Source organism: Artemia franciscana, chromosome 19 (assembly GCF_032884065.1).
Source record: "Artemia franciscana chromosome 19, ASM3288406v1, whole genome shotgun sequence".
NCBI lineage: Eukaryota > Metazoa > Arthropoda > Branchiopoda > Anostraca > Artemiidae > Artemia > Artemia franciscana.
In genome coordinates, this window is record NC_088881.1 from 13096436 (window position 1) to 13108862 (window position 12427).

Sequence of the window (12427 nt, forward strand, 5' to 3'; positions counted from 1 at the left end):
ACGGAAACAGAAACTGCTTTTCTTGTTTCTACCAGTAGTTTAGATGGAACCAAGAAAAGGAGTGTTTGTCACCAACAAGACACAGAAACATTTTACATTCAACACACCAACGCCTCGTCTTCATTAAGACGCCAAAGAACTGCAACCTCTTTGCGTTCTTTAGGTCGTGATATTCGGGTAAGTGAATGGCTCTTTTAACTCTCCCAGGCGGTAATAATCGGCGCTTATTGAAATTACCAGCCGAAAATAATTCACAGTTGTCATCTTCCTCAACCTTCTGCCCCAGTTTTGGCCGACAGAGGGGGCTCTCTGCAACGTGAAAACGGTACAAGATGGGTTGGTTGAAGCCTCGAAGTCAAGTACGAGGCCCTTCAGATTAGCCAAATTTTGAGTAGTTTTGTTTGTAGTTAGTAGTTTGAGTTAGTAGTTTTGAGGCCGACGGGGTTTGGGTTATTGGGTAAATACAGCATTAACGATGTTTTTCCCGTAAAATGGGATCATCTGCTCATCAACTGAGCAATTTTGTCCTTCGGGAAAGAAATGCAAACGGTACGTAAACGGTCGATAATAGACTGAACTCTCCACAACCGTTTGTTCTTCTTAATGCCGTCAGAAATTTCCTGATCTACAACAAATTTCAGATTGTTTCTTAGAGTAAAGAAATGGTTTTTCCAATATTTTTTGCTATCTAGTATACACGGCACTGCGCCCTCCGGTACACTTTGGTTTGAAGATATTTGAGATTGCCAATCAATATTACAACTCCAAAAAATGTCTTAAGTTCGTCACCAGTGACATTAAGGCTCTCGTGGAAATTTTTTTGATAGGTGTAGTTTATGGCATACGACGTCTCATCGAAAGAGACTGAGGGAAGTACCGTGTGAAAAATTCATCCGGTTTCCAATCAAACCACGTACTTTCCCTCCATTTCATCAATTTTGGTCGTTTCATAGCTCGCTACGATGTTCGAGTCCGCTTGGCTATAGGTATCTCATCTTCAAAATCAGACTCAAGTACAGATACTTCTTCGTCGATGGTACTCTCATCGCCTGGAAGGAAGGCGCTGTTAGGATCTATATCCTAAGCAAAGAAAATACATTTAAAAAAATAAGTTCTTCTATTCTGTCAACTCTTACCTTTCTAACTTCAAAATACTTGTTTGATAAGGTCCCCCCCCCGGAAATCCTGAATACGGGGTTCGGGGAATACAAATCAATTTCTACCTCCACCCTCCCCTTGTCTCTCTCTTAGAACTAGTTCTGTAATTATCTTAAGGCTCAATGAGTTGGGATGTTTTTTGCATTAAAATGCACACTTTGAGGCATCTCTCTCCCTCCCTGACAAGGCAAAATATCTTTAAGGTCTAAACAAGTTTCATTGTCTTTAATAAATTCTCAGTTGTTTTACAATTCCAAAGATTTACATATAAGGGCTTTAAATCTCTACAATGGGGTTCTATGATTGTTTTGTAGTTAGGGAGGGAGGGAGATGCCTCATCTCAAACAGCATTTTAATACCAAAACACCTGCGTATATGAATTCCAAGGCATCAGACACGGTAACTACAAGAAAAAACATGGTTTTCAACTTTTCAAGATGAGCATAAGCGAAAGTATAGAAAACACATTTAAAATAGGAAGTTCTTCTATTCTGTCTACTCTTATCTTTCTAACTTCCACACTAGTAGATGGCATAAGGATACAGGTAGAAAAAAACCCTCACAAAATGAAATTATAATCCTTCTATAGAAGCTTATTTTTTTCCAGGCTCCACCTTTCATTAAAAGAAAAATTAGGAATTTTCTTGCCTCTTGTCCTCCTGCTTTTCTTTGATTTTGAACTTTCTTCCATTTCTTTAATATAGAAACAACTCTTCCGCTACCAATAACAAACTAAAAAAAAATATATCACAGATAGCAACCCGGATACGCTAATTCCAATTGTGACAACACGACGCATGGGATAATTTAGAGCAATCATCTCAGTGTTAACTGGGATAAGACAAAATTTATTGTATATTCTAGAACCCAGAAAAAGTTGTGAAATCTTGATCTAAAAATACGACTTGAAAGTGGAGAGGGTCGAAACGATACGATACTTAGGAATTATATTGGATGCACATTTGTCACCGACCCATATTTACAAGCTTTGTATTAAGCTCAGCAGAAATGTTGGGATAATGCGACACCTTCATCACCTCCTACCACACGATCCAATGCGTTGCATATATTTTTCTATTATCCATTCATATACAAACTACTGTGCCATAGTTTATGCGAATACCTTCAAAACCCATCTTGATCCACTTCAAGTTTTCCAAAATAAAGCCATGCGAACCCCTATGAGTTACCTTCCTGCATCATCATCTATTCCAGACTCATCTTCAACAAAGAGTGCATATAAATACCTAAATATTTTACCTATTACACTCCTTATACCATTTACTACAGCGTTATTTGCAGTTAAATATAACGAAAATTAGATATAATCACCTCTACTCTGCCCGAAAAAAATCACAAATTCACTGGCCTCTTGTCAGATGTGAGCGATCGCGGGTTTCTTTGAGATAGTTTGATAACAAATTATAATAAATATATTAATAGTATCAAGGGATTATCTCGGAGTAGTATGAAGAAGACATTTAAAGAGTTTTTGATGAGTGAATATTAGTTTTTTTTATGATTTTGATGGGTTCGCCCCATCTGGGAGTAGGTCGCACTTGTGTTGTAATTATTGCAAAAAACAAAAGAACCTGAACCTAGATGACGTTCCAACCCATTACTAACGCACTAAAAAAATAAATTAGCTGCATGTCCACCGAGAGGGACAAGGGTCGTCAGGAGGTTAGTCTGACCTATGCAACATAGTCCCAAAATCTATATGCTAACGAAAGCGCCGATTTCATCGCCTTTTTTCTGCATCTCTGCACTCGCTCAGGACCTTGTCCATCACCAATTCATTTACCCCTGTCGACCTGTAGTCTGACGTTATCTATCCCTCTTTCTTTCATCTCTGAAGAATTTATTATGAGAAAATAATGATTGATAGAGTTTTGTTAATGTTTCACTGAAGCGTTTGAATTTGCATTTATTATTGCCTTTTTACGAAAAACACTAGCTAATATGAGAATTCCTGAAATGGGCTACAGTTTAGACCTATTAAAAGAAGGTTATATAATAGCAATAAGCATTTTATTGAGAAAACATTGAACATTTGTGTTATAACACTTGGCATCATCAATATATTTTAGGTACTACTTTTACTAGTGTCCTAAAATTATTTCTACTTATAAAAAAATTGGACACAGCAACAAATTCAATGATGAAACAAATGAACTTGCCAAAGCCTGCTATTGCGACATATATTAACTGATTTTCAAATATTAATCAGTTAAAAACAAACCCTCATCACCCCAATTAGTATTCTATTCTTAAATTTGATTTTATCACTTATCGCTTGCCTTATTCCATCCCACAAAAAATAAATCTTGTTAGTATTTGTAGCATTATGATCCTTGAACATTGAAACGTTAAGAGGCCAAACAAAACAGGATTATAAAATAATAAGACTCCTTGCATGTTTCGATTTAAATGTACCAATCATGGTGGAAACATCAGCATTTTGGTATCTACACACCGTCACCGTCACGCCCAAAGGTCATATCTGCCATTGTTACACTTCTTAAATTTGCCTAAAGCTGTTTGCAAAGTCGTTCTCAAAGAGAAGATCAGTAGTGGTGGGTGGAAATATCAGCATTTCGGTATCTACACAACGTCACCATCACGCCCAAAAGTCACACCAGCCATTTTTATGCTTCTGAAATTTGCCAAAAACAGTTTGCAAAGTCGTTCCCGAAGGGAAGATCAGTAGTACAATTTAGATCAAGAAGGTCAAGATGCGAATGAACAGACACTGCTCTGCTCATCCTCCCCTGAAGAACAGTTTAAAAAATGAAATTTCAGCAGTTATTTTAGAGGTATGAAAAGGTTGACGCCATCTTTAGCCCTGACGCCGGCAATACGTGCTTGAAATTACATAATGTTCCTACGCGTATTTTAATTTGAACTTGGTGAAATTAATACAACAAAAAAATGTATCTACTGTTCCATTTCTAAGAAATTACCACTAATCTCTATTTTAAAGGAATATCCTTGTATATCTTGAAAAAGTCAAGTCAGAGATGTGCTTCTACTTGAACATCTCCGTCGGTCGGTTTTATATAAAATCCACCGACTCTGCCAGATTGGCTCAATTTAGGGTTTAAACAGGATATAGCAATGATATATATATATATATATATATATATATATATATATATATATATATATATATATATATATATATATATATATATATATATCGGGCTGTTCTTGTACAAAGTCAAGAAGCGTCGTTAATCTATCTATATATATCTATATATTTTATTTTACAATACCCTTGTGGTAGCTGAGTGGATAAAGCAGTGTCTGCAAATCGTGGGTACTGCGGTTCAATCCCTGGCTGTTGCAAGCGGAAGATTTCTATACCGCGTTCTAATGATAATTTTTTTATACAAAAGGATTATATCACGAATACTTGCAGAATTAAAACAAAACAAAAACAATAGAATAAACATAAAAACCAAACATTCTGGTTTTCACTATAATAGTTTTTTAACACACAAATGATAGATATTATTTTTTATTGATGACTATTCAAAAACGACGAAAATAATATAATGGCAAGGGCATTATTTAAACCGAATTTGTTACTGTACCCTAGATTCACTAAAAATTACTTGCATTCTAGTATACAGTACTTAAATAATAATCATATCTTTCTTGTATAATAAACATAAACCAATTACTCAAACTGAATAATCCACAGCAATTAACTCACATAAACGATATTCAATCATTTGAAGTAGAATAACTATCTACAAAATAATATCATAGAGGAATTTTCATAGATTCTACAACTAAAAATAAGTAAATTAAGTGGCGGGAGTCTCAAACCCATTTTAGTTAGATTTACCTGCACCTCGTTTTATCCTAAGTCCTGGTTGACTCCATAACGTTTAAGTTAGACCTCGGTCAACGTGAACAGTTTTGCACATATTCTTGTCTTTAACTTGTTGACATTTAAATCGTCTAGACGACGAAAAAATTTTTGCTTCTGTTTTGTCATCGACAGTAAATTTTCGTTCATCAGAGTTGACCAGGTCAGGCTCAAATCAAACAAGACTCTGAGGCGAGACCATAACCAGGAGGGGGAGGGTACAAGGTTTTAACCCCCCCCCCCAAAAAAAAACAAACTTATGATTTAAAGTTTTTTGTACCCCCTCCCCCTTCGAACAAAAATCCTAGATACGCCCTTCCTGTGAGGTCAAATCAGTAAAAGATTAACTTCGAGCATTGAAGTTAAAATACGAATGCAACACCTTTATATGTTTTGTCTAGTATTTTCCCCTTGACAGGTAGGTCCCGAAAAAAATTAAATAAAAATAAAACGATTAAGTGGAGTCTCTCTATGATAAAAAGACACAGTTTTTTTCCTAGAAATTATCAAATTAAGTAGTGATTTGATAGGTACAAAGTAGCTCTTCGGTAAAAAACTGATTCAGTTTGTGAAAAGTAACAAACAAATAGGGCTTTTTGGGAGTGGGATTGAAATATACAGACCAAGAAGTGTTTGCTGATAAATCTCGAGTTTGAAGATATCTTAGAATAGCTGCCAAATTCAGAGGCAAAGGAGGGGAGAGGGTGATTGGAGCTTAGTGATGTCACCGAAAAAGTATTCGCGACGGCTAAAATTCCAGGGAAAAACTAAAAACAAGCTCCACCTAGCTTGGAACTCTGCTTTTAGTATGAAGTGGACCTGATTCAATCTATCCAAAATAGTGAGTCTCAAACGATACTAGAAATCTGGCCTTAAGAATTATTTCTGAATAATAATATTTAATTGTATTAAACATCTTTTGGGGCAAATCATTTTCCAATGTTTACATCTAGAACCTCTAGGTACGCATTGAAATTGGATGGACTTTTAGCTATTCTCACCCAGGATCCACGAATTATCACCATCCAAAACAATTGGGACCACTAAGACTCGAACCGGAAACCCATCGCTCGAAATTTAGGCGCGCTAACCACTCGGTAAGGACGGATATATAAACTACGTAACAACAATAATAAACAAATCAATAAGAGAAAAATAGGGAGAGAAAATTCAAAGCGTAAGCCTGTGGCTTATACACTTTTAAGGCATACCATTTAAACAAAGCCCTCAGTTACTATTCTCCCTCAAGACTAAGGATTTTCAATGAAAAAGAAAGAAACTTGATGTAAAAAACCCCCAAAAACAAAGATTTTGGTTTCTACAAAACAACCGTGGTTCTAAGGATCCCCTCTGGAATTTCTCCGGAGAAGGGAAAGGAGAACTGTAGGGAAATTTCTCAAGAAAGAGGCGAAAACGATATGTCATCTGTCGATCTTGTCATCTGAAAAACGATCTTGTCATTTCAGGCAACTCAATCCACCACTTAAAATGTATTTTTACTCTCTAGCCTGAGAAGCTACCATCTTTTCTTCCCATGTGAATACCCCATTTGTTGCCTCCAAAAAAACTGGTCAGGCTAATTTTGAACAAGATGCAAGCTATTCAGCTGAATTTTTCTTTTTGTTTAGAGTGAAGTTGCATCCCATAATAATAGTGAATCTGGTAACGTTTCAATACCAGTTTGGCGACTAGTCGAAGGCAACAAATTGAGTCGACACGAATAGTGATAAAAAAAGGTAAAAAGTATTCGACCGATACTACCTTTTTCAGCAAGAATCCCATAATTGCTCATATAAAAACAACTGAAACAACTAATCACTTTTAAGTATAGACGGATTAAAAGGGATCTCATTTCAGGAAGAAAATTTGGGAAGACATGTCAAGTTGTTTAGCAAGTTTACAATACATTTTACATTGTATTATGGTATAAATGAATCGTGAGACCCAGTTTGGAGAGAATTTGGATTTCATCGAGTCAAACTAATAATTTTCTACCACTTATTGATAATTCACTGTGAGATCTTGGCCCTCACGAGAGAAAATTTGCAAGTAGATTTTGGTACAAAATGAAACCAGGGAAAAACCTTGGAGACTATCTCTTTCTGCTGAATTATCTCACCTCTTTACCGTAATAGTTACTAACATGACCGTTTCACCCAGAGCCCCTTTTCCCACTCAGTTATTCTTGGACAGGGTTGCCACATGAACATTTTTGATTTTAAAATTACATTTTTCCACTTTTGGTTTAAGAAAGACTAAAGCTTACATAAAAAAAAGAAAGAAAAGTAAGCTTTAGAGGAGTCCAAGATCAGCACATCAAACAGATAATAACAAACAATACAATGACAACGATGCAGACAGTGTCAATCCGTAGTTCTACCCCCCGTTTCAACGATTTGAATTTTAAAGATAGATTTACAATCCTTCTCCTACTGTCTCCCTATATACCTATAATCGTCAATTTCTAATCAAGGTGTTGCATAGGCTGAAATTAAAGTGAAAATGGTTAAAGTGGCGATGATACTGAATATCCCAATTCTTTACCTAAATAGTTGCTAAAGTAGAGCATATCTCGAATCACTCTTTCGCCCAGCGAACCCCTGCTCCCACTATTAAGGTAAAGGAGCTCGTCGAAAAAAAAAACAACAACAAAACCTGCATTAATACACTTAATATGTTTTTCATTCATTAAGGATTTTTGGCTGATGAATGTATCCTATTGTATTTTTTAGTCTGAAATTAAAAGAAGATCCAATACCTTCTAGGATTATTGATAAAAAGAAAAGTGCCAACTTTTACCAAACCAAAGTAACATTATTCAGCACCACACTTTAACTTCTGTATCTACTTTATTATTTAAATCATCAAAGAAAACCTGTTACCACGAAAAGCTTAAAAGCCTTCCTCTAATCTTTTTATAAATGATGTGAGATACTCTCTTTAGTTTTAGGTACAATAATATAAATAATGTAAGTGTTTTTATATATACGCTTTTGAAGATACTTTTTCAATAAGGAAGACAAATTCAGTATTTGATTTAAAATATTCTCTAAATGCAAAAAAAATTGATAATATTTGAACTTGGTGTTTCACTCGGTTTAAAAACACATTGCAACAAAATAATTATTGTAAGGAAATAAGCACAAAGTAATAAATAACAATATATGAGTAAAGATTTTATTCGATACCATTAATCCAGATTCTACGTCACAAACGTAATTAAGAAAAAAAAAAAAAAAAAAAAAAAAAAAACTTCATAAGAACGCATAAAACGAAAGAAGCATTTTAACCCATTCAAGCATAACAACTAAATATAAGAAGATCTAGGCCAAGTTATACATACGTAAAGATTTAAATCACTTTAAGCTTAATAGAAAAAGAAACTGAAATTTTATAGTCAGTTTCGCTAAATCCTTTAAAATCTAGCTCTCACTTCCATTTTTCTTCGGTACTTGTACTACAGCCTGAAAAAAAGAAAAGAAAATCAAAGCGAAGAAGATGCCATCGAATTCAAAATATTCGCAAAAGTAAACATATTATGTGTTAAAGGTTCCAGTGAAGATTATTCGGCAAAAAAAAAAACAAAAAACTGTTTTCCAACATAGTAATTCTGATAGATAAGCATCTGACCGAGGCCTTGGCCCTACTCACACATCCAGTTACCTAGGACAAACAGCACAGCCGATGAAAAATCCAGTTCCAATTGGGCAAAAGATGAGAAAGCCCACCTAGTCTCTTATTTCAAAAATATTTATGCACCAAAAAGTATAGCTATAGACAAAAGGGTGAGCATATAGAAGGATCTCATATGTGAAATTCGAGGGCTAATTCCTTTTTCGAACATGACAAACAGTGATTACATAATTAAAGTAATATCCTTAACATAACAGTGGCCAAATATATATATATATATATATACACCCGGGCCCTGGTACTCGGCAAGCGGAAGGCTTCAATATATGGATTCCGATTGTTGCTTGTCTTCTAAACGCAGGCAATATGACCCTTTTCTTGATATTATGACGTCCAAATGGACCTTAAATCAAAAGTAAAGCCTTTGTAAAATTATATTTTTTTTAGCGGACCTTTAACTTTTACCTCAGCTTGTCTTTTGTCATTACGAAAGACATATCACTGAACTTTTGTTTCTTTTGATTGTTCAGGCGGTGGGACAAAAACTTCGTCTTTTGCCTCAACTTGTCTTTGGTCATTATGAAAGACATATTGCCGAACATTTTCAAAGATATGGTAGGCATTGATGACCTTATCTATGTCAAAATCCCAAACCTAATCACCATCGCTATCATTTTCAATTTTAACACGTTTTGATTCTAGCAGTCCAAACTGATTTTCATTGACTCGATCACATGCTCGGTGTCGCATGTCTTCTAACCGTGTGTGTCCTTACTTTTCTTTTTTGAAACACTATCGCTGTTCTTCTTACCACGTGTGTATTTCATCTTCATTTTCATTTTTGACTCACTCACATGCTCGGTGTCACATGTCTTCTAACCACGTATGTCTTTGCTTTTCATTTTCATTTTTTACTCGCTCAAGTGCTCGGGGTCATATGTTTTCTAACCGCGTGCGTCTTTGCTCTTCATTTTCATTTTTGACTCTAATTGTCGTTTTTGCTTATCTTCTAACCGCCCGTGTGTTTGCTCTTAATTTTCATTTTTGAGACGCTTTTGGATTTTGATTACTTCAGACAATTTCGCGATGGCCTTTGTCAGTCTTTTAGCCCATACATAGCCACATCATTTATAATAAAATATACTACGTAATTTATTAGGAAACCGTTTCTAGAAAACCTCCTGCCCAAAAAAAGCGCTCTCTTCCAGTGAATTCCGCGTAAAAAGGCGAGTTACGTTTCAAAAAAGGACACATTGACAATTTTAATATAGGTCTAAATATCCCTTTGGATAGGTCTAATTATCTCCTGAAGAATCCTCTAAACGCCGTCCTGAAACAAAAAATGTTAACAGTATACTATCTAGGAAAACAAACAGTTATGTTTACCATCGGCCGTTCTTAGACCTTACAATATCGAATGGTGTCAAGCATGGATAATTATTTTTAACAATATACATGCCTTATAAGACCCGTTGTTTCCAAGTGGAACTGCTTAGCTTTTCAGTGATTTCTGTTTATTGCACTCAGACGTTCTCAGGCATGAATGCAAAAACCAAGAAGTGTCATCGTTAGTGCCAAAAACTTAATCAGATTAGACTGTCACTCCTTCCACCAATAAGAGAGAAACTTGATTATATAAAAAAAAACTCTTGAGAACTATTCACTTAGTTCTAAGCTTTATACCCTTTTTTCTGTGGTATAGAAGTAATATTCAAGGATTTATTGGCTAAATAGATAACAGAGAAAAATCCCTGAAATACAGAAATAAATATACAACCACCATGCAGCTGTCATATAGGACCAAGTTATATATAGGAGAAACTGCGCTAGCTCCTCCTCCAGCCAGATCTCTTTAAAGCTTTACTCTTTATCTCCTTGCATTTAGTTCCAAAGTCCTTTAAATTAGTTCTTATTACCTCTTCTCACGCTATTCGGGGACGACCTGCTTTTCGTTTGGCCTGGATGGACGGCCAAAAAGCAAATTCCTTGGCAATATGTCATTCTTCATCCATAGAGCATGGGCTAGGCATCTTAACCCTTCATTTACCGTAGTCCTATAAACTGAGATCGAACTACATTTTTCGGTAAAACTTCCGGTTTGATATCAATCAGAGGAGTACCTAAAATCATCATTGGAAAATTCCCCTGGAAAATTTTTAGCAAATCTTCCCTCTTGAAGCACCCCCGCATCCGAGCCGTATTGGACCACAGTCAAGACAGTTACTTCTACTTTTCTAGTCTTAATTCTAGCCTCACTATTCTTCCAAATTGGAAGAAAGTTGATTATATAATAAAAACTCTTGAGAACTATTCACTTAGTTCTGAGCTTTATACCTTTTTTCTGTGGTATAGAACTGATATTCAATTTTTAGCATTTTTTGCTCTTGAAGCACCCCCGCTTCAGAGCCGTTTTGGACCACAGTCATGACATTTACTTCTACTTTTCTAGTCTTAATCCTAGCCTTACTATTCTTCCAAATTGGAAGAAAGTTGATTATATAATAAAAACTCTTGAGAACTATTCACTTAGTTCTGAGCTTTATACCTTTTATTCTGTGGTATAGAACTGATATTCAATTTTTAGCATTTTTTGCTCTTGAAGCACCCCCGCTTCAGAGCCGTATTGGACCACAGTCATGACATTTACTTCTACTTTTCTAGTCTTAATCCAAGCCTCACTATTCTCCCAAATTGTTTGATTGCGCCTTGGCTATTCAACTTTTTAAATCTCCACTGCATCCACCACCTCGACTAACAATACTACCCAGGCAAGTGAAACTACCTACTTAAAAAGACGTCCCCCTTACCTATCATCCGGTTTTACTCTTCATTTATGCCAAAAATAAGCAACAAAGTCTTCTCATTATTAATATTCAAAACTTTTCATGCACCCTGAACTCTCAAAACCTTTGAATTCATTCGTTTAGCTAACAATTTTACTAATCAAGTCAATTATTTTGATTGACTATCAACTGATAATCTCGACTTAGATTATCTGTAAAATCGAAGTCGAGGAGACTTTTATCTTCCCATTTGAACAACACATTCTTTTGTAGCCTTTGCAGTGATCTTTAAGACAGAGTCCATCAAATAATCCATATAAACGAAGAGATAGGGCACAACCCTAATTAACGCTTGCTTCCACACCGAACCAACTACTAACCTCATTTTCTACCTCAACCCCAGTAACATTACTCTTGCGCATAGCATCACTAAATGTATTTATCTGGTATACCATACAAGGGTAGGACAACCATTAAAGCTTATCTATCAGCAGAATCAAATGCCATTTTGTTACCTGTAAAGTTGAACGGCGCAAAAAAAAGGCTAATTTTCTCAAGTCAATAGAACTGTGAAAACTAAATTCTTAGAAATTTCAGTTTCATCCTCAACAACCTTCTTCAAGAGAAAAAAAAATATAGACAAATAAAATTAAAAACAAGATGTGTACGATTGAAAGCCTAACCTCCAACTCAACAGATCCCGAGACGAACTAAATAGGATGAACTGAAAGCTAAGCAGGTACACAACTGCACGAATCAAACGTTCTAATGTTACCCACAAAGATTGTCTTCAGTGGACATACAACTGTCTACTCAAGAAGTTTTCGAGGGGCACATCCTTAATATCTGGAAGTTTTAGGTTTTTCTCTTTTGTTGTCTTGAGATTTTATATCTTATTTTTTTGCCCTTTTTTAATTTTTATTTGGCCACTTGAATCACACAAGAATCTTTCATAAGAAGGGCGTACAATCCGGGT

The 12427-nt window shown here is 35.4% G+C and overlaps 1 protein-coding gene across 1 annotated transcript in view; it reads right to left on the reverse strand.

Moving 5' to 3' along the window:
- Positions 1-4788: 4788 nt before the first annotated feature.
- LOC136039302 (RING finger protein unkempt-like) overlaps positions 4789-12427 on the reverse strand; it is a gene marked incomplete in the record, with an annotated part of 70056 nt that continues 62417 nt past the window's right edge. Inside the window, 1 exon segment of the mRNA XM_065722908.1 lies at positions 4789-8499. Within this exon segment, the coding sequence (XP_065578980.1) occupies positions 8458-8499 (42 nt within the window).